The sequence below is a fragment of the Aphelocoma coerulescens genome, chromosome 26 (assembly GCF_041296385.1).
Source record: "Aphelocoma coerulescens isolate FSJ_1873_10779 chromosome 26, UR_Acoe_1.0, whole genome shotgun sequence".
In the NCBI taxonomy this organism is placed as follows: Eukaryota; Metazoa; Chordata; class Aves; order Passeriformes; family Corvidae; genus Aphelocoma; species Aphelocoma coerulescens.
The window spans coordinates 5041622-5064561 of record NC_091039.1 but is presented as its reverse complement, the minus strand read 5'-3'; the positions used below and the strand labels follow the sequence as shown (position 1 = coordinate 5064561).

At 52.2% G+C, this 22940-nt stretch overlaps 3 protein-coding genes across 5 annotated transcripts; all 3 read left to right on the top strand.

The window, feature by feature from the left end:
• The first annotated feature begins 1526 nt into the window (after positions 1-1526).
• On the top strand, positions 1527-8148 carry LOC138098920 (polymeric immunoglobulin receptor-like). 2 transcript variants are annotated; one of them, XR_011146657.1, is made up of 9 exons: positions 1527-1625; positions 2682-3005; positions 3327-3602; positions 4207-4536; positions 5188-5263; positions 6042-6157; positions 6495-6544; positions 7016-7289; positions 8094-8148. XR_011146657.1 is itself a non-coding variant. In XM_068995839.1 (8 exons), the coding sequence occupies exons 1-8, from the start codon at positions 1583-1585 to the stop codon at positions 7214-7216; spliced, it is 1416 nt and encodes a 471-aa protein (XP_068851940.1). In that variant the 5' UTR covers positions 1527-1582; the 3' UTR covers positions 7217-7494. The 2 variants fall into 2 exon arrangements, 1 of the variants encoding a protein (XP_068851940.1); XM_068995839.1 differs by lacking the exon at positions 8094-8148 and having other exon boundaries at positions 7016-7494.
• Positions 8149-9333: 1185 nt separating this feature from the next.
• LOC138098936 (triggering receptor expressed on myeloid cells 2-like) lies at positions 9334-13041 on the top strand. 2 transcript variants are annotated; one of them, XM_068995864.1, is made up of 4 exons: positions 9334-9410; positions 11676-12017; positions 12320-12374; positions 12478-13041. In XM_068995864.1, exons 1-4 carry the CDS (start codon positions 9371-9373, stop codon positions 12689-12691), a joined length of 651 nt encoding a protein of 216 aa, XP_068851965.1. In that variant the 5' UTR covers positions 9334-9370; the 3' UTR covers positions 12692-13041. The 2 variants fall into 2 exon arrangements, with proteins under 2 accessions (XP_068851965.1, XP_068851964.1); XM_068995863.1 differs by having other exon boundaries at positions 12317-12374.
• A 1316-nt stretch (positions 13042-14357) lies between these two features.
• On the top strand, positions 14358-22752 carry LOC138098780 (uncharacterized). Its single transcript, XM_068995577.1, has 6 exons — positions 14358-14556; positions 14958-15024; positions 15287-15385; positions 15536-15582; positions 21739-21877; positions 22368-22752. The coding sequence occupies exons 1-6, from the start codon at positions 14358-14360 to the stop codon at positions 22738-22740; spliced, it is 924 nt and encodes a 307-aa protein (XP_068851678.1). The 3' UTR covers positions 22741-22752.
• The last annotated feature ends 188 nt before the right edge of the window (positions 22753-22940 follow it).

The window sequence follows — 22940 nt, the reverse complement described above, 5'->3', positions numbered from 1 at the left end:
CATAATTAAAATCATATTGATCCTCTGTCAGAGATGCAGCCAAAGGACCAACTTCATTACGTTCCTGCTGCTCCAAGGTGCCAGGCCCTGGACAGGCATCTCCTCACCGCCTGTCCTGCCCCACAGAGCCTCTCCCCTCGGACAGGACCTCCCATGGATGCAGCAAACACCGTGGGAAGGGCTGAGGAACAGCTCTTGGCTCAGTTTGGAGGCAACCAGTTGCAGAAACTGAACTAATTGCAGGCTCCTGGGATTTGTTTGCCGGAGCCTGAGCGTGTTCCCCCTTCTCGTTACTGCGCATCAAGTGCCTGATGAGAGAGGGATTTGGGGACAAGACAATGCGGAGATATCTAGCACAAAATGATTAGCCAGAATGTATTGTTAATAAGCTGCTTATTCATATAATTGGAAATTATTTGCAGCCAGGGTGTCAGTGGAGCCTGTGTGTGCCGCTCTGCTGGAGCGGGGCAGGTACCGGCCCAGGGGACACTGTGCTGGCACAGGAGCTCCCTGCTCTGCTCTGGCTGCCTTCAAGGGCAGGGAAGGACACAGGGAGGCAGAAGGGGCTCAGCCAAGTCCTGCTGATGAGGGACAGGACTCCCAGTGTGGGAAGCACAGCGTGTCTGGGAGCAGAGAGAAGAACAGGCCTTCTCCAGCATCCTCACAACAGCCAGAGAGAGAAAAGCCAGGGAAGCTTGGCCTCGAGGCAGATAAGGCCTGACACTGCTCCTGCTTCCCAAAGCAGCTGTTTGGGACAGGGCCAGGTGTGGAAGGTCATGAGGGAGTCCCCCCAGATTTGGGACAGAGCCAGGTGTGGAAGGTCATGAGGGAGTCCCCCCAGATTTGGGACAGAGCCAGGTGTGGAAGGTCATGAGGGAGTCCCCCCAGATTTGGGACAGAGCCAGGTGTGGAAGGTCATGAGGGAGTCCCCCCAGAGCTGGGACAGCTGTCACCCAAGGGGACTTTGGTGGGGAGATGCCCACATGGCAGCTCCAGGGGTGACCTGGGGGATTCCACCGGTGGCTTTGATCACTTTGAGGAGAGCTGGCTTTGTGTGGGTTTCCAGGAGGCAGAGTTCCTCAGCGAGGCTGAGGGAAAGGAGGGAAAAAGCAACAGAAGCCATTCCCCATTCCCTCTGTCAGCCCTGGTTGAGCCCAGGCCGGCAAAGCACTTGGGTGCAGAATCAGCTACAGGGAAGTTTATGTGACACCAAAACCTGGAACATTTCTCTCCTACCAGACACGGAGGAAGATGAAGCAGGTGGGTTGCCCTCACCACAGGCTGAAGGAGGACAGGAGGGTCACAAAACAAATGCCACCAGCCAGGCAAGAGCAGCAACAGCGTTTGGCACCAGGACAGGCTGTTGTGCTCTGGGCTCAGCCACTTCCCCAAAAGCACCCTGAGATTATCTTCATATTAATGTTGTAACAAAACATGGGGAAGTGTTTCTGCCTGGGGCAAGAGCTCGGCACTTCCCCCAGCTGTGTCACTGCTGGGCAGGAGGGGTCACAGGGCACCCACACTGGCGCAGGAAACGCTGGGCAGCCCCCAGCGATGTCCCTTCCCTGGGCCTGAGGAGGCCATGGAGCTGAGAGCCCTGTTGCTGCTGCCACTCTGCTTCCCAGGTAAGAGAAGGGCTCGGCGTGTCCCTGGGCACGGGGACGCCCTTCGCCACTTCCTGCTGCCCGGGGAGCTCCTCCAACACCACCGGGGCTCTGATCTGGGCAACTGCTGCAGGGCTGGGAGGGAAGGGCAGCCCCAATTCCCACCACACACCTCTGGCTGCTCCAGGCTGCCAGGATGATCCACCCTGGGAGCACCGAGCTGCTCCCCGTCAGCCTTTCCCACCACGCTGGCCCCGCTCGGCTCCTCTGGTAGCAGTCCTGAGTCAGGACAGTGCCCAGGGCACCACCTGCACCTCACCAGCCCTGCAGAGAGCACAAAGCTTCCAGAATGTGGTGGGCTGGGGAACGAAGCTGCACCCAGCACAGCCTCACAGCCAGGAGCCGCTGGCATCGCTGGGGATGTGGCACGGGGGAGCTGCAGGCTGCACATCCTGCCCCAGCTCCTTCCCTCTGCCCCTTCCCACCATCCCAAACTGAGCCCCAGCCCTCAGGGCGCTGTGTGGGCAGGGGGTGGTCCCCATTTGCCTGCAGGGAGGAGCAGTGCCAAGGGGCTGGTTTGCTGGGACAGCTCCAGACACTGCACCACTCATGGCCCAGCACCTGGAGCAGCCTGTGCTTGTTTGTCTGGGGGCTTTAAACCACAGCTGCAGCCCCAGCTCAAATCTCAACACCGCCCGTCCCGTCTCCAAGCAGATGAATTCAGCACGGGGAAGGGATTTGGGGTTTTGGAGTTCTTCCAGCCGCCAGTGTCCACAGGGGAAGGTGAGAGGCAGAGTTTCCCTGGGGAGGCTGTGGGCAGCCCTGCATCTTCACAGAAACAGTGATTGGGCATTGGAAGGGGCTGCCCAGGGAGGTGGTGGAGTCACTGTCCCTGGAGGTGTTAAAGACAAGACTGGGTGTAGCACTTGGTGCCAAGGGCTGGGTGACAGGGTGGTGTTTGGGCATAGGTTGATCTCAAAGGTCTTTTCCAACCTCGTTGATTCTGTGGTTCTGTGATTCTGTGACTGCGATTCTGTGATCAGCTCTCCTTTCCCTCACCACATCTGATCCTTCCAGCTCTCCAGGGCCAAACCCCTGAAGCTGAGAGACGACGAGAAGGGGACACTCTGAATGTCGAGTGTCCTTATGAAGCACAGACTCAATACTGGTACACAAAATACTGGTGCCTTGAGAGAAACAGAAGATGTCAAGAATTAGCGCGGATAGACCAATACGGGGAACAATCCAAGGATAGGAGAGTTAAAATGAAGGATGACAGCACTAGTAGGACTGTGTCTGTCACCATGACTGACCTCCAGTCAGAGGACTCAGGCACATATTCCTGTACTTGCTATACCACTGGACATGTACTAAAGAAAATCTCACTGAATGTTTTCAAGGGTGAGTACCTGTAGTCCCACCCAAAGCCAAGTGTTGTCAGGAAGCAACATCATTCCTTCCCCGCTCTTCCCCCCTCTCCCCCACAGCTGAGCAGCTTCCCCTGATCCCCCCAGCCCCATTCCCAGCCTCGCTCCCTGCTTTCCCTCTCACACAGGGAGACCTGGTTTGTCCTGCTGCCTCCCGGCTCCCTCATGTCCTGCCCCCCCTCACCCCTGCCCTGACAAGGGGCTCTCCTGAGGGAGCTGCCCGAGGACATGGTCTGTCCCAGGTGCCTGTGTGCCCAGAAGTGACCAGGCAGTGACCACCTTTGGTGTTTCCCAGAGCTGCTCAGGTGGGAGTTGGACACCCTGTTAGTGCAGTGCCCGACCGGCTATGGCGTGGCCTGGTGCCGCAGAGGGCAGACAGACTGCACCCTCCTGGAGAGAAATCCATATTCAAGACACCGACAAGACAGAGCACGGATCGAGTACAGCACTCAGCAAGGCACTCTCACCGTCACCAAGAGGAAGCTGCAGACCTGGGACACTGGTGTGTACTGGTGTGCACTGGGCCCTGGTCACACCTGGATAAGAGAGGTCGTGCTCTCTGTGTTTAAGAGTGAGTACCTGCTGTGCTCTGTGTCTGAGGGTGGGTTCCTGCTGCACTCTCACTGCCCAAGAGTGAGCCCGTCCTGGCAGCCCGGTGTGGATGTGGCAGCTCTCAGCCCAGGTGACACCTCTCTGTCCCCCTGCCCATCCCTCCAGCACACACAGTGCCAGCTGATCCCTGGCACCTTCAAGCCAAAGCTCAGGCCGGGCCCTTTGTGCTCTGTCTGCTCCCAGCAGAGACTCAGAGGAGGTTCCTGTGAGTCCCACAAATGGGGCTGCTCATCCCAACTGCTTCCCACAGGGCCAAACCAGTGGCTCCAGCACTGGTTCCCACTGGGCACTGCTGGGACCCTCCCCAATGCCTGGCATTGCTCTTGCTCTGGCCCCACAGCCACCAACCCTCCCAGACCCTATGGGCTGAGTGTCCCACCCTGGGGGAACCAGAGGAGGGGGACAGGACCCCCAAACCTCTGCATGGGGACTCTGGGTCCAGTCCCCTTCTGCTCCACATGTATGGAGGTGGATGCAGCTCTGGGGTATTCCAGTGCTGGGGAGGAGGTGCCGCTGTCAGATCCCACTTTGGGGTCTCAGCACACATGCTGGGTGTTTTCCAGGGACCCAGCAGCTCACAGCTGAGGAGTCGGGCAACATCACTGTCCGGTGTCACTACAAGATCGTAGACTACAGGGCTGTCAACAAAGCCTGGTGCAAAAAGGAAGAGGAGGAAATGTGTAAAGTGCTGGTCACCACCAGCTCAGAGCCCCCAGGGGGGCAGAGCACGGCTCGGGAAGGCAGTGTCAGGATCCAGGATGACACCCAGCAGGGCATTGTCACCATCACCATGGAGCAGCTGCAGGTGCAGGACTCGGGCGTGTACTGGTGCGCGCTCCAGGACAGCTCCGGTCTGTCCCGCATGGAGGAGGTCACGCTCAGCGTTTCCAAGGGTGGGTATGGATCTGTCAGGACACAGTCAGAGATTCCAGACTCCTTTCCCTGCTCTCTCCCTCTGCCCTGCCCAGCTTACCCCACCTCCCACCTTGCCTATGTTTGCCTGCCCCCACCCTACGGCTTTGGACCTTCTCACGGCCACCACCCTGTGGAATAGCAGCAGGGATGGGAGCAGATCCACACCGGTGCTGTGCTGCTCCTCCTTAACCTGGGAGCAGCTTCAACTGTCCTGAGAGGGATTTCTGTCCCTTAGTGTCTGATATCAGTTCTTTATAGTGACTTTATAGCCCCTTTAGAGTGACTCATCCTTTGACTTTCAAAGGCCTTCCCGTTGGGTTGTCAAGGGAACAACTTTAGACTCAGATTTTACAGATCTGTGACTTCTGGTTTCTCATTCAGATGATGTTTGAACAGTAAGGGCTGGCACTGAGGCCCCTGGTCGTGGCAGAGCAGCTCCAGGCTGCAGCCTGGCTCTCTCAGGACTGAAGGAACAGGCAGTGCAGGCAATGGGAGGGGACACTGGGATGCTCTGGATAAACTCACGGCATCAGGGCCCTGGGCACAGGAACAGCACTGGCCTGGGGGTTTCTGCTGAATGCAGAGCAGCCCCACAGTGACCATTGCTCTCCTCATGTCTGTGATTGCAGCGTTGCCTTCAGGAGGATTTCCAGACACTGAAAACAAAGGTCAAGGAACTCTTTTGGGCAACAGCCCAGAACCCAGGTAAGGCCTAGAAAGAGTCTCCGAGCCTGTGCACACACAAGTTCTTCACCTTGTACACCTGGGCAGGCAGGCCCTGGGCACTCCTGCCTGCAGAGGAATTGGATAGGACAGGATCCTCACCAAAGGTGGCCTCTCCTCCTCCAGCTCCTGCCCTAACCCTAATTCCAAAGGAAGAGGCAGATTGGTAAAATCATGTCGCAGCCTTCCATAGGTGCTTCTCTGCTTCTTTATCCTTCTCCCTTTGGGCTCTGCACTTCACATGAACAGAACCCCCAGAGTCTGCCCTGAGCCTCGACTTTGCTCACTCCTGTCTGAGTATTTACCAATGGGACAGTCCTTGGCTGCTCTTTAATCCATCTACCTGTTAAATGTGAAGGATATTTTCCCCTTTGGACATCTGCTGTCGTCAATGCTATGGCAGCACCCAAGAGCTCAATCATCCCTGCTCCAGAGAGCCTGGAATTGTGCTTGGAGCTTTGAACAGTGGCTTGTTTCTGGAGACAGCCAGGAGGAAAGTCTAGGAGAAGCTCAGAAGGCACAGGCAGGTGGGAAAATCAAGAACCATGAACCAGGGGAGGTTCCCTGTGCCTCTTATTCCCTTCTGGATCAGCAGGGACTTGCCCATCCTCATAGATGGAGGATCCTGCAGGAGAACCAGACCCTCCTTCCAAGTTCTTGAACCGAGCACATAAAACCTGTCCCAGTCCATCTTTTGGTCCCTGTTTGGGGATGGGCTCTGAAACCATCCCACACTGGTAACTCCCTTCCTCTCCTCCAGCTGTGATGGGAATGCCTTCCTCATCCTGTCCGTGGTGCTGCTCATCCTGCTCATCCTGGCCCTCATCACCTCCATAATTCTGTGTGTCAGGTACTCCAAGCTCCTGGGGAGAACAGGTACGTGGAGCTGGGATTGTCCCAAGCAGGGCCTTCCCTGCCATCACTGTGCTCCAGCTGAGCTCATTCCCAGTGCCCCGAGAAGGTCAGGCTGGGAGGCCTCAGGGCTCCCCACTGCCTCCCCTCACAATAAATCAAACCCAGGTTCCTCCAGACCCTGCACAGGGGTGCAAACACCTTAGAGGAGGAGGAAAGTGAGAGTAAAGTGTTCCCAGGCTCAGGGCAGAGGCACTGCTCCCATCACCAGGCAATCCCACGGCCTTCCCAAACCTCCTCAGGCAGAGCTTTTCATGGATTTCTCTGCATCTAAAGCCTCTGATTTTGTCTCATTCTGAAGGTATCAGAGAAACAGAGGACACCAGTGATGGAGCAGAGGGCACAGCACAGGTAAGGAAAACGAAACATTTCCCACATGGTGCCAAATCCCTGACCAACAGTCTGGGAGGAGCTGTGGGACCCTCCTGGTGAGGACCTCAGAGCTCAGTTTGGTTATAAACAGGAGAGAAATGGTATTTAACATCAGCAGAGAAAGGAACATTCCTAGCTGGAGAGAGAGAGGGTGATTAATGCAAGGGGGTAATTAATGCAAGGAACCTCCAGTAGGAACAAACCCAGTGGAGCAAATTCTAGTAACCCCTGAGAAAGGAGTCGAGGAGTAGCAAGCAGGGTCAGAGCACGAGGTTGTCACCTGTGTCCAGGAGAGGTGGTGAAGAACAGAGTTCTCTGCTCTTTCACCTCTGTCATGACCAAAGGTAAATTTTGACACAGCTTTTCCTCTCCTTCTGGGAAAATCTCATTCTCCTGGCAGCAGCTGTGGCCTGGCACTGACTCATGAGTGTTTTCCCTTTCTTTTCCTAGCCTGGCAGCACTGGAAGGAGGGAAAGTTCTGAGGATGACAGCAAAGGGCCAGCATACATCAACATGGACATGCAGTCCCATCCCAGCCCCGAGGATCCGATTTACAGCAATGTGGAACCAAGTCAGGCCCACAGGAACCCCCAAAATGTGGAATACGCCATCATCGCCTTCAACCAGGCCCCAAGGAACGGCAGGGAATGAAGGACAGAATGCCCCAACAACCCAGAAATGGGAGAAAGGAACTGGAATACAGAGTGGGAATGAGGAGTAGGAGGTGTGTGGATGGACACGGGGGGATGAGCTGAGTTTTGCTGCCCTGTGTGGGGTTTGCCTGTGCATTTTCAGCCCTCCCTCTGTTAGGGCCAAGCAGAGGTTTTGCCACTCTTGTGGCAGATTGTCTGGGGTCAGGCAGAGCTGTGGGGGAATTCCCAGTGTCTCTTGTACATCTGCTTTTCCAGTTCCATTAAAGTGCAGAGTCTTTGGAGAAGCAGCTGTGGAGGCCTGGCCTTGTGGAAAGGAGCAGTCTGGACATGGCTGGGTGGGGTATTCCAGCTGTGTCCTGGTACAAATCCTGCCTCAATGCCAAGGATCCAGCTGCTGCAGCCAAGCAAACTCATTCCAGTGCTTCAGGCATCGAACTCAAGCCTTGCTGTGGCCGGGTTCCTTTTTCATGGAACGGGTTGGGGATGTGAGTGCCGGATCCTAAGAATGAGCAGAGCCAGCTCCTGCACTTCCCTGTCTCTGCTGGAAACGCTCCAAATGACGCATTTTATTTAGCAGTCATGTGGGGAGAAACATAAAGTGAGTTTATGGGGCTCAGTTCCATTTCTCCAGGAGCTCTGGCTCCTGATTTCCCTGCCCCAAGCCCTGCTGGAGGGGACAGACCGAAGGGGCCTGAGCCAGCCCTCATTCCCAGGCCAGTCACATCCAACAGGCTTCTCTTGCCAGGGCTGCAGCAGGGAGGCTGATGGAAATTCTTTGAGATTTTCAGAGTTAACCTGACAGAAAGAAAAAGAAAATGGTTCTGGAAATGGTTCATTCAGCCCAACGTTCCCCTAACGATCTGCTCTTCGTGCAGCTGCGCTGGGTCAAGCCGTGGAAGAGTAATAGCAAAAAACAGTGGAGTGGAAGAGAAGCATTTTCTGGGAGATTCTCGAAGAGAATCCAGATTTGTGCTCACTGGAACAAGAAGGGACAAAAACTGCAATCACTCACCTCACAGAGGATTTCTGGTCGCTGTGAGGGACCATTTTCTTAACCACTAACTTGAGGAAAGGCACATTTAGGAAGGGCCAGGCCTGCAGGTTTAGCACCACACCAGTTTAGAAGCCAGGGTCTATTTGTACTTGCAAGGAAGTAAATAAATCACCTCAAAAATGAAAAACCAGCAGCCCACCCCCAGCCTCCCAGTTTGCTGATACTCTGGGGGTTCCGTGACCGCATTCCTGAGCCCCTCCAGCACTGTGGTGTTGGCTGGCTCAGAATCAGTGTCCCCAGCACAGATCCTGTGTTCTTTGTGCCAGCTACGGAACAAAGGTGGGTGCTGGGCTTGTTCCAAGCACCCACAGCTTCTCCCAGTGCCCCTGCCCTGCTGTCTGTTGGATTCCAGACAAGGATCCATGCACAGGCTCTTCTTCCTCCTGAAAACCCAGGGGATGATGTCTTTGCCCTCCTTCACCCTTGGGATGCTCACAGAGCTACCATGAGAGCCTCCCTTTCCCTTTTGGCTTTCCAGAAAGTGCCCCCATGCACAGCTCCTGTAAATCATTTATTGTGGTTTATCACCATCACACTTGGAGTGCCAGGACAAGGGGAATGGCTTCCCACTGCCACTGGGATATTGGGAAGAAATTCTTCCCTGTGAGGGTGGGGAGGCCCTGGCACAGGGTGCCCAGAGAAGCTGTGGCTGCCCCATTGCTGGAAGTGTCCAAGGCCAGGTTGGACGGGGCTTGGAGCAATCTGGGATAGTGAGAGCTGTCCCTGCCTGTGGCAGGGGGTGGGACTGGATGATCTTTAAGGTCCCTCCAACCTGAACCATTCTGTGATTCCATGAAATCCTGCTCCAGTGGGAGCAGACACGCAGGCCTGTGGCTTCAGGCCACCACGTGGTGCTCCCTCCCAGGCTGTCTAAGCTGAGCTGTGGCTGGAACTGGGCAATGCTGATGCCTGAATTTTCAGCTCACGAGGGCAATGCCCATCCCTGGAGAATTGCTCAATGTGCAGGATGAAAAAGATGCCAAGTTCCCCGTGCTCCTTCCTTCCGGCAGAACGGGGAGGGGGAGAGGAGCTGCCCATAGGCACAGCCAGTGTCGCTCTGCTCCAGCCTCCTCTCCTGCCCCTTCTCTGCTCAGCTCCATGGAGAAGCTCCTGCACCTCACCTTGGTTTTCCTGTCAGGTAAGAACCGCATGTGGCTTTGGGGTTCAGGTAAAGGGCGAAGGATTGGGGCAAAGTTTGGCCTCTATGTGAAGGCTCCATCCTCAGAGTTTCCCCTTCTCCCTTTCTTTACCAAAAGGCCAGTGGTGATCCCAGTGCTCCCAGGTTTCCTCACAGGGATCGTTTTGGGTCAGAACAGGAAGCACTGATGAGAGAAGTCCTGCATGCAAGGTGGAATTGCAAAATCCTGGGTGCTTGCATTTGCAAATGGGATTTACATAGAAGCAAATGACCACAGGCAGGGCTCAAGGGGAGGGACATGGAACCCAGTGAAGGGCACAGCTCTGAAATCTCAAGCACCTGGGTATTTCCAGCCTGGAAAGGAATGTCCATCTGACATGGGAACCAAGGTACAGAGCCCAGCTGGGGCTCTCTGCAGCACTTTGAGAATCCCAGATCCTGTTGCAGGGAAAGGCAACAGACTCGGGCTGTGGGAGCACAGGAACCTGTCCCAAAAATTGGAATGAGTTTGGGAAAAATTCACGGTACTTTTCCCAGTAGCACCCAGGAAGGGAGGAGGAACACCAAAAGTTTATGATCTATCAGCACAATTGGTTCAAAAGAGGATGATGCAACACTTTCCAGAGGGACATCGGGGAATCTTTCAATGATTCTGTTTGAGAAATGTTTTGCAGTGCTCTGGGAATTCTGGGGCTGAAGGACCAGAGCTGGAGGAAGGAAGGGAAAACAGGAGAAGCAGTTAAAGAGTTTTGGAGGGATTGAACAGGACTGGATTGGATATTCCATGAGGTAAACCCTGATTGGAACAACCGAGTGGAGAAATGGATCAGGATAAAGCTCTGTAGGTATTGGATACTTGAAGAGCACAGATCCATTTTCAGTCTCCCAGTCAAGCTGAAAGAACTTCAGATTTTTTAGTTTACAATTCACTTAGAATTGTTGAAATTATTGTAAGAAGTGTTATTAAAAGGCTCAGCCAGCACAAAGTCCTTACAAGAGCCTATTTTTAAATTTACTTCTGTTTTATCATTACTTATGGTTTCACAGAAGCATTTGCCTGTGACTTTTTTTTTCACTAGAAATAGAGATTTCCACAAATACCACATTGCACTTCTCTCTGGAAGTATTAATAGCTCAGACTGTCCCCTCTGCCTCTGCCTGTCACAAAGAGGAATGGAAATTAGAAATGAGGAATCAAGACAATAAAAAAATAACCAGACAAAACCCAGTTATCAACATGGTTAAAATTAGTAAGATATTAAAAGATAGGGTGAAAAAAGTGTTAAACTGGATTTGCAAACCAGGAGTGGGATTCAGAAGGAACCAGTGAGTAGGATGGGTTTGGAGGTGTCACTGGGACAAATTCCAGAATATCTGAGCCAAGATCTGAGCACACTGGGTTGGTCATGGGGGAAGCAGACAGGTGACACCCTACAGGTGACAGCCCCTATGGGTGACAGCTCTGTGGGTGACAGTCCTACAGTGACACCCCTATGGGTGACAGCCTTATGAGTGACAGTCCTACAGGTGACAGCCCTATGAGGGACAGCCCTAGAGGTGACAACCCTACAAGTGACACCCCTGTGGGTGACAGCCCCATAAGTAACAGCCCTACAGGTGACACTCCTACAGGTGACACCCTATGAGTGACAGCCCTACAGGTGACACCCTACAGGTGACAGCCCTATGGGTGACAGCCCCATAAGTAACAGCCCTACAGGTGACACTCTACGAGTGACAGCCCTATGGGTGACACCCTATGAGTGACAGCCCTATGGGTGACAGCCCTATGGGTGACAGCCCCGTAAGTAACAGCCCTACAGGTGACACCCTACGAGTGACAGCCCTACAGGTGACAGCCCTATGGGTGACAGCCCCATGAGTAACAGCCCTACAGGTGACACCCTACGAGTGACAGCCCTATGGGTGACAGCCCCATGAGTAACAGCCCTACAGGTGACACCCTACGAGTGACAGCCCTACAGGTGACAGCCCTATGGGTGACAGCCCTATGGGTGACAGCCCCATGAGTAACAGCCCTACAGGTGACACCCTACGAGTAACAGCCCTACAGGTGACACTCCTACAGGTGACACCCTATGAGTGACAGCCCTACAGGTGACAGCCCTATGGGTGACAGCTGCCATCACTAGAAGATGAAAATGACATTCAGCGTTCCCACAGTGAGGGACAGACCTGGGAGAGCCTTGGCTCACTCCTCTGTCCCTCTGTCCCTCTGTCCCTCTGTCCCTCTGTCCCTCATAGCATCCTGTGCTGCAGAGAACGTCACCGTGGTGGCCGCCATGGAGGGGGACACCATTTCTGTCAACTGCTCCTACGACCCCCGGCAGTGGTGGCGGGAGAAGAGCTGGTGCCGGCAGCTGGACGAGAGCCGGTGCCAGCACGTGGTGAGCGCCCCGACCCTGTGGCTGCCCTTCCCCAGGAACAGGAGAGGCACCACCTCCATCAGGGACAACGCCCGCGCCGGGCTCCTGACCGTCACCATGAGGCGCCTGCGGAAGGAGGACGCGGGGCTGTACCAGTGCAAAACGGATTTCCTGGGGGAAACCAGGAGCCTGAGGAAGGTGCAGGTGGAAGTGCTGGCAGGTACGTGCTGGGGCTCGGAGTTGGAGAGTCCCTGCTGGAATTTCACGGGTTGGTATTGGAATTTCACGGGTTCCTTTTTGGAATTTCATGGGTGTCCGCAGCTGCCAAAGGCCCGCTTGAGTCAATATCTACTTTTGTCTCACTCTAAGGAGGTTCTGTGTTTCACTGCCTCTTTTTATTCCTGACTTACACCTCATTGGTGCCCAGATTGTTCCCAGTGCCCCATCTCACCGGGGCTACCTGCCCAGCTGAACATCACCCAGAAACATCTGCAGACTAAACTGTTGTGTTTCCATCAGCAGCCAGCCTGGTGACCCACGTGCCAGAGGAGCCCAGAGCTGTGCAGAGCATCTCCAGGTGAGCCTGAAATTCCTTGGGATCTCTTGTCTTCCTAGGACTAAGGCAGCAGTACAAGAGTTTGGAACCATCCCCTCATGGTTGCATTTCTGGTTCCCCACAGGTCCCATCCCAAAGTGGATTTCACTGTTTTCTACATCCTCGCTGGATTCCTGGTGGCCAAATTCATGGTGGCTGTGCTGCTCTGTGTCATTGGCCACAGCAGGAAGAACAGGGAAAGAGGGTGGAACCCAGGCCTGGGAGAGCAGCAGGTGCTCCCGTTCCCTGCTGACCTCAGACACGGTGGAATCGGCCTCTCCTGGGAGAGCTCTGCGTGAGCCAAGCCAAAGGGAATCCATGGAAAAGGAAAATCAAGCGTTTGCCACCTGCCGTAAGAAAAGGATCGCTCCTAAACACAGGTCTGGAAGAACCTGTCACTCTGGAGAGGGAATGTCACCATCTTCTTCATCACCTCTTCCCCCTGGCACCACATCCCCAGGCAGTTATTCCAAATATCATTGCCAAGACCATCCCATCACGGATGGAACTGACACCCATCACCTCTCTCAACCTGCTGGTCACACTGCTTAGGATGCAGCCCAGGACAAAAATATTAAAACTATGCCTTGTCTCCCCTCTTTCCCAGGTTCAACTTCCTTTTTTTTTATTCCTGATTCTTCTTGACACCTCCAATCCTCTTCAAGAACACAGGAGGCTTGGAGTTGAGGAGTTATGGTTAATACAATTAATATGGTTAATAGCTCTCTGCCTCTCCTTCCTTCTCACACTTTTCACCCCTGCCACCTCAGGGCAGAGCCAGGTGACAGATTCTGTCTTTCCAAGGTGAGGAAGAGCAGCTCCCAAAAGCTGCTTTGGACAGTGGGGATGCTTGGAGAAAATCCCTGAGGAGAGGGGTAAGGATCTGTGGGATTTATCGGGAAGGGATGTGGTCTCCTTGCAGCTCTGAGCCGGCTTCCTCCTCTCTGAAGGGACTCTGTGAACACAGGAGCTGTCTCTCTGTCGTTCTCCTGGTATTTCCTGTCCCATGTGATGGTTGTTCATCCCTCCCCACAGTGAAGCTGCACTCAGCTCTCCCAGGCTCCAAACCCAGGGGCACTCACATTTCTTTTCCCTGCAAAGCTGAATAAAACCCGGCTGATTCCCTGGCGTGGTGTGGATTCCTGGTAAGGAGCTGCAGGACACCGGGTCACAGTGATGTCCCAGGGCAGGGGTGATGCTTGGAACACCCTGGTGGGTTTAGAACATCCAGGAACACTCAGAGCCAGCGGGACAGGCTGGAATATCCAGAGCCAGCTCCATGCAGGAATGGCAGCTCAGAGCCCAACCTCTCATTGCCCAGAGGAGCAATGGCTGAAATTTACTTATTTTAATTAAACAAGGGTTTGGGTTCTCATTTTTAGAGTAGTTCTGTGTTTTGTCCAGAAGTTGAACTTCATGGTGGGTCAGCTGGCAACCTTTGTCCTTCTGAGGCTCCTCCCTCCCACCACGGTGAGGTTCTCAGTCTGAAATCAGCAACTTTTGGGGGAGAAAATGTGTGTTTGTTGCTCTCTGCTGGTACAGACAGGTGACCTGCTGTATGACTGCATCCACAGAGAGGAATTTGCCATCTGAAATAATATATTTCCAAGGAAATAAAAAGGAAATAATCAATATTTTACTGATTACCATCAAAAATAATGAATGTAGTTTGGTAGGATTGTATCAATCAAAACCAAATGGGGTTGGGACAGAAATATTTCTGGGGCTGGTTCTGCCCTTCCCTTCCTCCCGTTCCCTCTGTGCTGACATTGGCTCTGTCCCTGTGCTGGCTGACCTGACTTCATGGGGGTTGTTTTTTCCTTTCTCCCCATCGATGAATCACAGCTCGAGGTTCTTCAGCACTTTTGGGGCTGTTGCAAAAAAAAAAAAAGGGAACTCTCTGTCCCTCAGCGCTCCCATCCTGTGAGAGCCAACAGGAGACTCCAACCCTGTGTTCAGTGCAAAATGCTGTCCCAAATTCAAGGTAACTCTGATCAAAGCCTCATTAAAGCAGGAGGGACTGGAATGATGAATGAGTTCTCATGGAATATGATTAGAGTGCAGCTGAGAAAGCTCCAGCTTAATGACTTGGGAGAAGATCATCTCAGGAGCCATTTCCAGGGGAGAAACAAACTAAGGAACAGCATCAAGCTGGAAGTTTGGGGTGAGTTAATCAAAGGATTAATGATCTTCTAAAAGTCAGCAATTTCTTACCACTTGACAAGAAAGATTACAGGTCAGTGCTAAAGAGCTCTCGTCGGAGCCTGGAAATTTCCTGAGACACAGATAATTCCTGAATTTCTTTTTTTTTTAAGATTTTTGATACATGCTAATGGAATAAATAAATTGGAGCCAACTGGTGGAGGGGGGGGCGGCTGACTTGGCTTCACTGATAAATGACACTTTATATTTACACCAGCAGATGGAACAGGCTCTGAGCAATCTGAATCTTTGTGGGAGGAAAAGTCAGATTTTTTAGTTGCAGAAAAAGTCCCCAGGGATGGATCGATGTGGGAACATCACCTGCTCTTTGTTGTTGTTGTTGTTGTTGTTGTTGTTTTCCAGGGGGAAGATCAAAGACCGACCCTGAGAGGGACCACTGCATCCCAGTGAGGGACGTCCTTGAACCCTGGTGGCACTGCAGGAAGGGAATCCAAGCTCCTGAGCCTTCCCCAGGCTCGCCAAGTGCCAAGGAAAACGCTGCTGGGATGGATCCCCCCAGCTGTGGATCGGTGCTGACCTCACAGAACCACCCTTGTTACAGAAACAGCGGGGCTGGTGTGCTGGAATTTTTAACCTGGAAACATAATCCAGTGTAAAACACACCAAGTCCCCTCCCAAATTAACCTCATCTCCTGTAAATAGGAATGGAGATATCCTGGTTTCCCCTGCAGTCTCTGTGCCCTCGTGGTGCTGAGTTCCTTCCTGTCCACCACTGATCCGGGTGCTGCTGTTCTCCTCCTCGTCCTCACCACCTCCATCAGAAGGAAAAGGGCAGATGAAGCCTTTGTGATCCCAGCAACCCGGGATGTTCACAGCAATCCTCGTCCAGGGAGGCAGGGATGAGCTGGGAGTGGGAGCCAGGTTTAAAATGAGAAGCGAAAGGCCCAGTTTTATACTCAAAAAGCGTTTCTGTCCTTTATGGCAGGAAAAGGGATGGACTTTGGCAGACCCCAGTCAGAAATCCCTGGTGCTTTACACCACTCCAGGGGATTATCCAACAGTTCCATCCAGCCCCAGAGGGTGTGAGGCACCTCCTCGAGCTCCCAGGCGAAAGCCCCCTGGATCTGTTGGTTGTCTGACACCTTCTTGCAAGGCAGACCAAAACCACTTCATTGATTTGAGGAAGTCCCAGCCCTTCTGCTTCTTTTTTGCTCATGGTAATAACAAAAATACACCATTTTGATCATTAATTGGCCTTGAATCTGCAGGAGCAACATCACATCTTCATCAAAGGAAAACTTTGCTCCATGCAATCACTCCAAATATTCCGTGTGCTGACTCTGCCCAGTCCCTTAAACCTTAGGAAGTGCAGTTTGAGCGAGTTTCCTCAACTTCTCTGAGCTCACATTCCCTTTTGCCACACATCCCTTCTGCTCTTCCCCAATTTCACGAGACAAGGAGGAAATAATTGCAGCTGTAGATGAACCAAGGCTGATCTTTTGAAGCAAAACCCACCCAACTCGGTTTGTACCCAGCTGCTGAGGGTGGGTGATGGGGTGAGGGGAAGGACACACCTGGATGCACGATTTCCCTGGAAAATAACTGCACTTTTCTAACAGCACAGCAGCTTGGTGGGCAAACCCCGAGGGAAGCTGTGCTGCATTTGCTTTTCCAAACTGCTCTGTTTTGAAATGGCAGGGAGTTGTAAAGCCAAATACAGGAAACTGGTTGTGTCTGGCAGCAGCTGATACAGCACCACAGCCAGGCCAAGTGAGCTGCTTCCTCTGCACTTAAATACTCACAAATAAAGCGTTAATTACTGCTCAATCTGATAAAACCCAGCAAAGTGGTGAAAATCTGCTTTATTTTGAAGCCACCAGCTTTTTTCCTGGGCTTCAGAGAGACGAGCAATGCACTTGACGTGTTTTAATAAACAAGGGGCTTCTTGGAAAATATTTGTCTGCTTTATAGTATAAACTGTCATCAGCTTGAGCTCCTGGGGTAGAATTTACACTCCAAGGTATTGATTTGTTTTACAAAGAAATAACTCTGTATTTCCCTGTTGTTTATTAACACACACCCGTGCTCCAGGATAAATCTAGCTTGACTTTATTACAGATTACACCCCTGTTGATCCAACTACAGAACCCTGTTATCGTGGTGGCATGAGCAAACATCCCTCGGGGATTATGGATAAATCCCCAGATTCATCTGAGATTTTCCTCTTAATTCTGTGAGCAGGAGACCGAGGATGCTGAACAGGACACAAAAATGGGTTTAATTTTTGAATATCAAGATTGCAGGGAGACTCTGGATATGGGGTGGCAGGGGAGGGAAGGAAGGTGGAAAGGAAGGGAAAACATCCATGGATTGGATAAGCTCTGCTCTGCCTGTGAGTCTTGTGCAATTCTGAAGGTGAGGGTGAGAGAGAAAAGTAAATTCTGTTGACTGCTCTGATGTGGCTACATGATACCAGATTTTTACCATTATATCTGAGATGATTTGATTATTCTACTGCAAATTGTCTGAAAATAAAGCTAGAAAATGACATCATAATAGCTAAAGAAAGTGATTTCTGACTTCCTAAACAGGCTTGCATGATTGTTCTCATTTCCTGTCCCAGCTTCCCACTGTCTGTTCTTACATACTGTAATTTCCTTTCTTTCTTTTTGTTTGTTTGGGTTGGGGATTTTTTTGTGATCATCACTGTATTGACCAATTCCAGAGAGAATTCCTGGCTGACACCCTTGTGTTCTGGGGGATTTCGAGATGACGAAATGTTGGTGTGGAGTTTGTACCATTAACTATTTCTCATATTGCAGGGAGCGTGCAGTTCCAATCCTGGGGAAGAGCAGTGTGCCCAGAGGGATTACAGGAGACTCAGAAATTCAGCATCTCTTAAAGCTTTCAAAGCCCACCCAATCCTCCTACGAGGAAAACTCTTTTTGTGCCAAAACACAGAAATAAGCTCGTTCTAAGGGTCTTCATTTGGCTGTGTTTGGGCTAAAAAAAGATAATGACAGGATACCTGGGAGTTGGGGACAAGGAGGAATCACCTTCCTGGAATATATGGGAATTAAATCTTGGAGAGAAGGGCAGTGGGGCACGTGAGGATGGAGTGGGACAGGTACAGATTCCATTGCTGCTTCCATGGACGCTCCCCAGGCTCCGGCGCAGCTTCCAGGCGACTTTAGGGATAATTACAGAATGCATTGAATCCTGCAGCAAGGAATGGAGCACCTCCAAGGCACCCGAGTACTGTGCCCACAGCCCTGCCAGGACACGGGGCCACTGCCAGGCACATTTCACATTTCCCTGCCCCTTCCAGGCAGGAATGGTGGCACAGCCTCTTCCCACACAGCCCACACCCAGCACGCGTTTGCCCCACACTTAAGGGACACACGAAGCAATAATGGCCAGCTCAAAGCCAGCCTGCCTGCTTCCCTTCCTTCCTTCCTTCCTTCCGAATTCCTTCCTTCCTTCCTTCCTTCCTTCCTTCCTTCCTTCCGAATTCCTTCCGAATTCCTTCCTTCCGAATTCCTTCCGAATTCCTTCCTTCCTTCCTTCCGAATTCCTTCCTTCCTTCCTTCCTTCCTTCCGAATTCCTTCCTTCCGAATTCCTTCCGAATTCCTTCCTTCCGAATTCCTTCCGAATTCCTTCCTTCCTTCCTTCCTTCCTTCCTTCCTTCCTTCCTTCCTTCCTTCCTTCCTTCCTTCCTTCCTTCCGAATTCCTTCCTTCCTTCCGAATTCCTTCCTTCCGAATTCCTTCCTTCCTTCCTTCCTTCCAAATTCCTTCCTTCCTTCCTTCCAAATTCCTTCCAAATTCCTTCCTTCCTTCCGAATTCCTTCCTCCCTCCCTCCCTTCCTCCCTCCCTCCCTTCCTTCCTCCCTCCCTCCCTTCCTTCCTTCCTTCCTTCCTTCCTTCCTTCCTTCCTTCCTTCCTTCCTTCCTTCCTTCCTTCCTTCCTTCCTTCCTTCCTTCCTTCCTTCCTTCCTTCCTTCCCCCTTTTCTTTTTCCCTTTCTTTTCTTTCTCCCTTTCTTTTTTCTTTCTTCCTCCCCCAGCTCTTGCAGGGCCCTGCTCAGGCCCGAGGCAGAGCCCTCTCCTTTCCCCACACGCCGCCATCTTGAGGCACCGCCTCACCCCTAAGACAGAACCACAGGCCGGGATGGAGGGTCCCGCTCCCAGAGAACCCTCACACCAGGAGCACCTCTGGGGGGACACCCCGGTGTCCCTCAGTCCCCTCAGCACCCACAGCCCAGCCCTGGGGCTGCAGGAGCGGCACCCACAGGCAGCAATATGGCAGGATGGGGCTGAGGGGAGATGGGTGCCAAGATGGCCGTGCTGGCCCCACAGGGCCCAGGGTGCGGGCAGGGGCTCTCCGGCCACCTTGGAATAGGGCAGGGGCTGTCCGGCCATGCTGGGTGAGGGCAGGAGGTGAGGGCAGGTGCTGTTTGGCCTCTTTTGGGGTATGGGGGTGCAGGGGTTTTGTTTGGCCACACCAGGTCAGGGCAGGGCTGTCGGGTCATGCTGGTTGAGGGCAGGGAGTGCACGGCTACACCAGGTCAGGACAGAGGGTCAGGGCAGGGCTGCCCGTCCATCCCTGGGGCAGAGCAGAGCAGGGGCTGTCCGTCCATCCCTGGCTCAGGGCAGGGGCAGGGCTGTCCGTCCATCCCTGGCTCAGGGCAGGGCAGGGCTGCCCGTCCATCCCTGGCTCAGGGCAGGGCTGCCCGTCCATCCCTGGGGCAGAGCAGAGCAGGGGCTGTCCGGCCATCCCTGGGGCAGAGCAGAGCAGGGGCTGTCCGGCCATCCCTGGGGCAGGGCAGGGGCTCTCTGGCCATCCCTGGCTCAGGGCAGGGCAGGGGCTGTCCGGCCATCCCTGGGGCAGGGCAGGGCAGGGCAGGGCTGCCCGTCCATCCCTGGGTCAAGGCAGGGCAGGGCTGCCCGTCCATCCCTGGCTCAGGGCAGGGCAGGGGCTGCCCGTCCATCCCTGGCTCAGGGCAGGGGCAGGGCTGCCCATCCATCCCTGGCTCAGGGCAGGGCAGGGCTCTCCGTCCATCCCTGGCTCAGGGCAGGGCAGGGGCTGCCCGTCCATCCCTGGCTCAGGGCAGGGGCAGGGCTGCCCATCCATCCCTGGCTCAGGGCAGGGCAGGGCTGTCCGTCCATCCCTGGCTCAGGGCAGGGCAGGGCTGCCCGTCCATCCCTGGCTCAGGGCAGGGCAGGGCTGCCCGTCCATCCCTGGCTCAGGGCAGGGCAGGGCTGCCCGTCCATCCCTGGCTCAGGGCTACCCAGCCACCCCAAAGCCCCCCTCTGCCCTCCCCACACCCCATCACAACATCCCAACACAGAGTAAAAGCTGCTCAGTTTATAAATTTTATTAGCTGGAGAGTGTACACAGTACTTACAATTGCATCTATTAAAGACCAAAATACACTTGAAAAAATGCATCATATAAAAAAAATTAAAAACTTTGAACTATGTACAAACTTTGCCTGACATTATGTTAAGCTCAGGACCCTCCCACGCCCATTCACAAAGAAAAGTTTATTTTCCCCCTCTTTTTAACATGTAGGGCCTTAAAGCCATTTAGCATCACTTGAGGATCACTTTTTCCCAAATCCTGTTCTTTACACTCCTATAAATCTGGGTTTTGATGGGTTTGATGCTTCACTGCTCTGGGTCAATCAAACACATTTCTCCCCAAGCCTCTTCTTTCATCCTCACCCACTCTTTTACTCACTCCCAAAGTGGAGTTTTTGCTCAAGTGTAGCCAATCTACAAAGAATTCTCATTTAATTACTATAGGGAGGTTTGGACTGGGCATGTCTCCAATTGAACAGATTTCCCTGAAAAAGCAAGCAGACATTTTTGGTACCATGGTGTTAACTGCTGGCTCCAACCTCACCAAATTAAACACAACTTTCAGCAGTGATACACAGAACACAAAACAAATAAAAACATGATAGGAGCACTCAGGCTTTCACATCACTATTTAAAGTATTAACAATAAGACTTTCTAGAACACAAATCTGTATTTCTTCACACACAACCTACAACAGCAGATCAGAGAACCTGAATATGAAGGGATATTGGGAAACAAGTTCTAGCTGGCTGGAAAAAGTTTACAAGTTCTTTAAGAAAAGTAATTACTCATTAAAGAAAAAACAAAACAAAATCTATGTCAGAGCAATAATCTTGCTTCCCAAACTTCCAGCTCTCAGAGGGGTTCCCTCAGGACAGAGATTTACCATCAACTAAAGAGCAAAAAAAACCAGCATGGAGAGGCTCTTACTCCAGCAAATATTCCACCAACAAAATGTACAGATGCTCCAAAAAAATATTTACAGTAATGCTACAAATCCAACTAAAATTCCTTAAGGAGAGCTGCACGTTCCCAAAATGGGGGAGATCCCAGGAAATGCTCTGTGAGGGTCTCAGGTGCCCAACTGAGGAAAATCAGCACCGGGCTGGAAGTGGGCAAGGATTTAAGGCAGAAGCAACCAGAGGCCCTGATGATGCCATCGATGTTAAAAATACCCTTGAAATCGTTAGAAATAAACCCTAATTAAGAGTTGTGAGAAGAGTGTCAGATTACTGGTTTAACTCAGGACAAAAATTGAAAGAAAGAAGATTTCTTTGCCTGCCAGGAAGCGGGCCAGCTCCTCCTGCAGCTGCAGGTGTCCCCATGGCCGAGTTTCCTTCCCAGCTCCAGCTGTGGGGAGGGCTGGGACACAGAACCAGGAACTCCCAACCAGGAGCTGAGCTGCACTTAGAGATCCAGCTGCCAATTCCAAACCCCCTCTGCAGTTCCTCCTTGTCCTTTCACTGCCTCCACAGGTCATCCTCACATCTGGACAAGATCCCTCTTCCTCCAGGATTGCCTGCTCACAAGGATCCAACATTTCTCCTCCCTCTTCTCCTTCTCATACTCTCAGGTTTAGTATTTTTCTTGCATCCAAAGGAAACAGAATTTTCCAGGCTCTGTTCTTTTGTATCCTCCCAAGTCTTCCACAACTTGCTGATTTGTCCTTCACTTTGTCTTTAGTCAGGAGCTTCCAGTAAATGGGAAAACATGGGAGGGAGGAAATGTAATTTTCAAGCTGCACTTGAAATCAGCATTCACTGAATTTAACCCAGTCTCACCCATCCCTGGCTGCTTTCCTCAAAAACTCCTCCCTCTGCAGCTTCACCTGGCCAGGTTCACATTCACCTGGCAACATTCCCAACTCCAAACTTCGCTGCTGTGATCCAGTCTGAACTACAGAACACAAAAATTGGCAACTCTGGGACTCCCAACAGGCAGATGAACCAGAGAGCAGCTGGGTAACTCATTAAGGTGGGAGAGGGGAACAGGAATGGAATGGTGAGAAATCACCTGTTAAATGCTTTTAACTACTGCTCCCATCACCAAAATTCAAATCATAAGAATAGGGCAGGCTTAGAATCTAAATTAAAGATCTGTTCTGTGGAGATGCCCAGCCCAAAGCCAGCTGTAGGGCATGGAAAAATCCTTTTTTTATATAATGTAAGTACTGCTCGTTCACTAAGTGCCACTTCTGTTTTGTTTTTAAGAGGATAATTTATAAAAAGCATTAAAGGTTCATTGGTATCTGCCTTCATTTGTTAAAGAGTCCTTCAGGTACCTCAGGCTGAGCTGCCCCAGCTGCTGCTGTCCTGAGTCATCCATCACTCTGAACTGTAGGACTGATTTAGGCATCAAAAACATCATCCCAACAATGGTCAAGTCCCACTCTGGGACTGAGGATTCCACGTCTCCTGGAGGAACCATGGACTTCACTGGCAGGTGAGAAAGGAGATTTAACAACAAAACCAAAAAAAAAAATCCTTTGGAAGAGACTCACTTAAAAGCTTCAATCCTTTTTACACTCACACCCATCTTTCTTCCAAAGCAACAAGTACTGGCAATGAACATACAAAACCACCCAGAAACTGATTTCCTGATCCAATCCCCCCCCCCACATCACCCTGTCCCACCCCACTGGCAACAGAGACACAAAACATCGAGTCCTGCAATAATCTTGACTATTTCTAGCATTGATTGGATGGCTGAACCTTTCCCAGAGAAGAGCTTCTTTACACATTTACAAGGTGGAATTGAAAAGAATCCCCTTGAGTTTCTGCCAGGGCTGGAAGTGCAACAGCAGGGCCCAGCTCAGGGAAAATGAAGTCCAAAGGGGTGAGGAGTGGATGGAATAACAAATCTCTGCTGGCCAAACACAGGCCTGTGGTGCAGCCACTCAGTGCTGGTTGGAGCAGCTGGAATCTGTCCCTGGACAGGGCTGTGCTGCACCAGCCACAGGGGTTGAGGAGAGAAAATGAAGGAAAACCAAAGGGATGAGTGTTCAGACTCTGAATTCCCTGTGCT

Excerpts from the sequence above, each read along its gene's own strand:
- LOC138098920 (XM_068995839.1), top strand. The coding sequence starts at position 1,583 with ATGGAGCTGAGAGCCCTGTTGCTGCTGCCACTCTGCTTCCCAG. Across the intron at positions 1,626-2,681 it reads GCTGCCACTCTGCTTCCCAG|CTCTCCAGGGCCAAACCCCT; the intron begins GTAAGAGAAGGG and ends TGATCCTTCCAG. Across the intron at positions 6,158-6,494 it reads CAAGCTCCTGGGGAGAACAG|GTATCAGAGAAACAGAGGAC; the intron begins GTACGTGGAGCT and ends CTCATTCTGAAG.
- LOC138098936 (XM_068995863.1), top strand. The coding sequence starts at position 9,371 with ATGGAGAAGCTCCTGCACCTCACCTTGGTTTTCCTGTCAG. Across the intron at positions 9,411-11,675 it reads CACCTTGGTTTTCCTGTCAG|CATCCTGTGCTGCAGAGAAC; the intron begins GTAAGAACCGCA and ends TGTCCCTCATAG. Across the intron at positions 12,375-12,477 it reads GCTGTGCAGAGCATCTCCAG|GTCCCATCCCAAAGTGGATT; the intron begins GTGAGCCTGAAA and ends GGTTCCCCACAG.
- LOC138098780 (XM_068995577.1), top strand. The coding sequence starts at position 14,358 with ATGCTGTCCCAAATTCAAGGTAACTCTGATCAAAGCCTCATTAAAGCA. Across the intron at positions 14,557-14,957 it reads CATCAAGCTGGAAGTTTGGG|GGGGAAGATCAAAGACCGAC; the intron begins GTGAGTTAATCA and ends GTTGTTTTCCAG. Across the intron at positions 15,025-15,286 it reads AGGGACGTCCTTGAACCCTG|TCTCTGTGCCCTCGTGGTGC; the intron begins GTGGCACTGCAG and ends TTTCCCCTGCAG.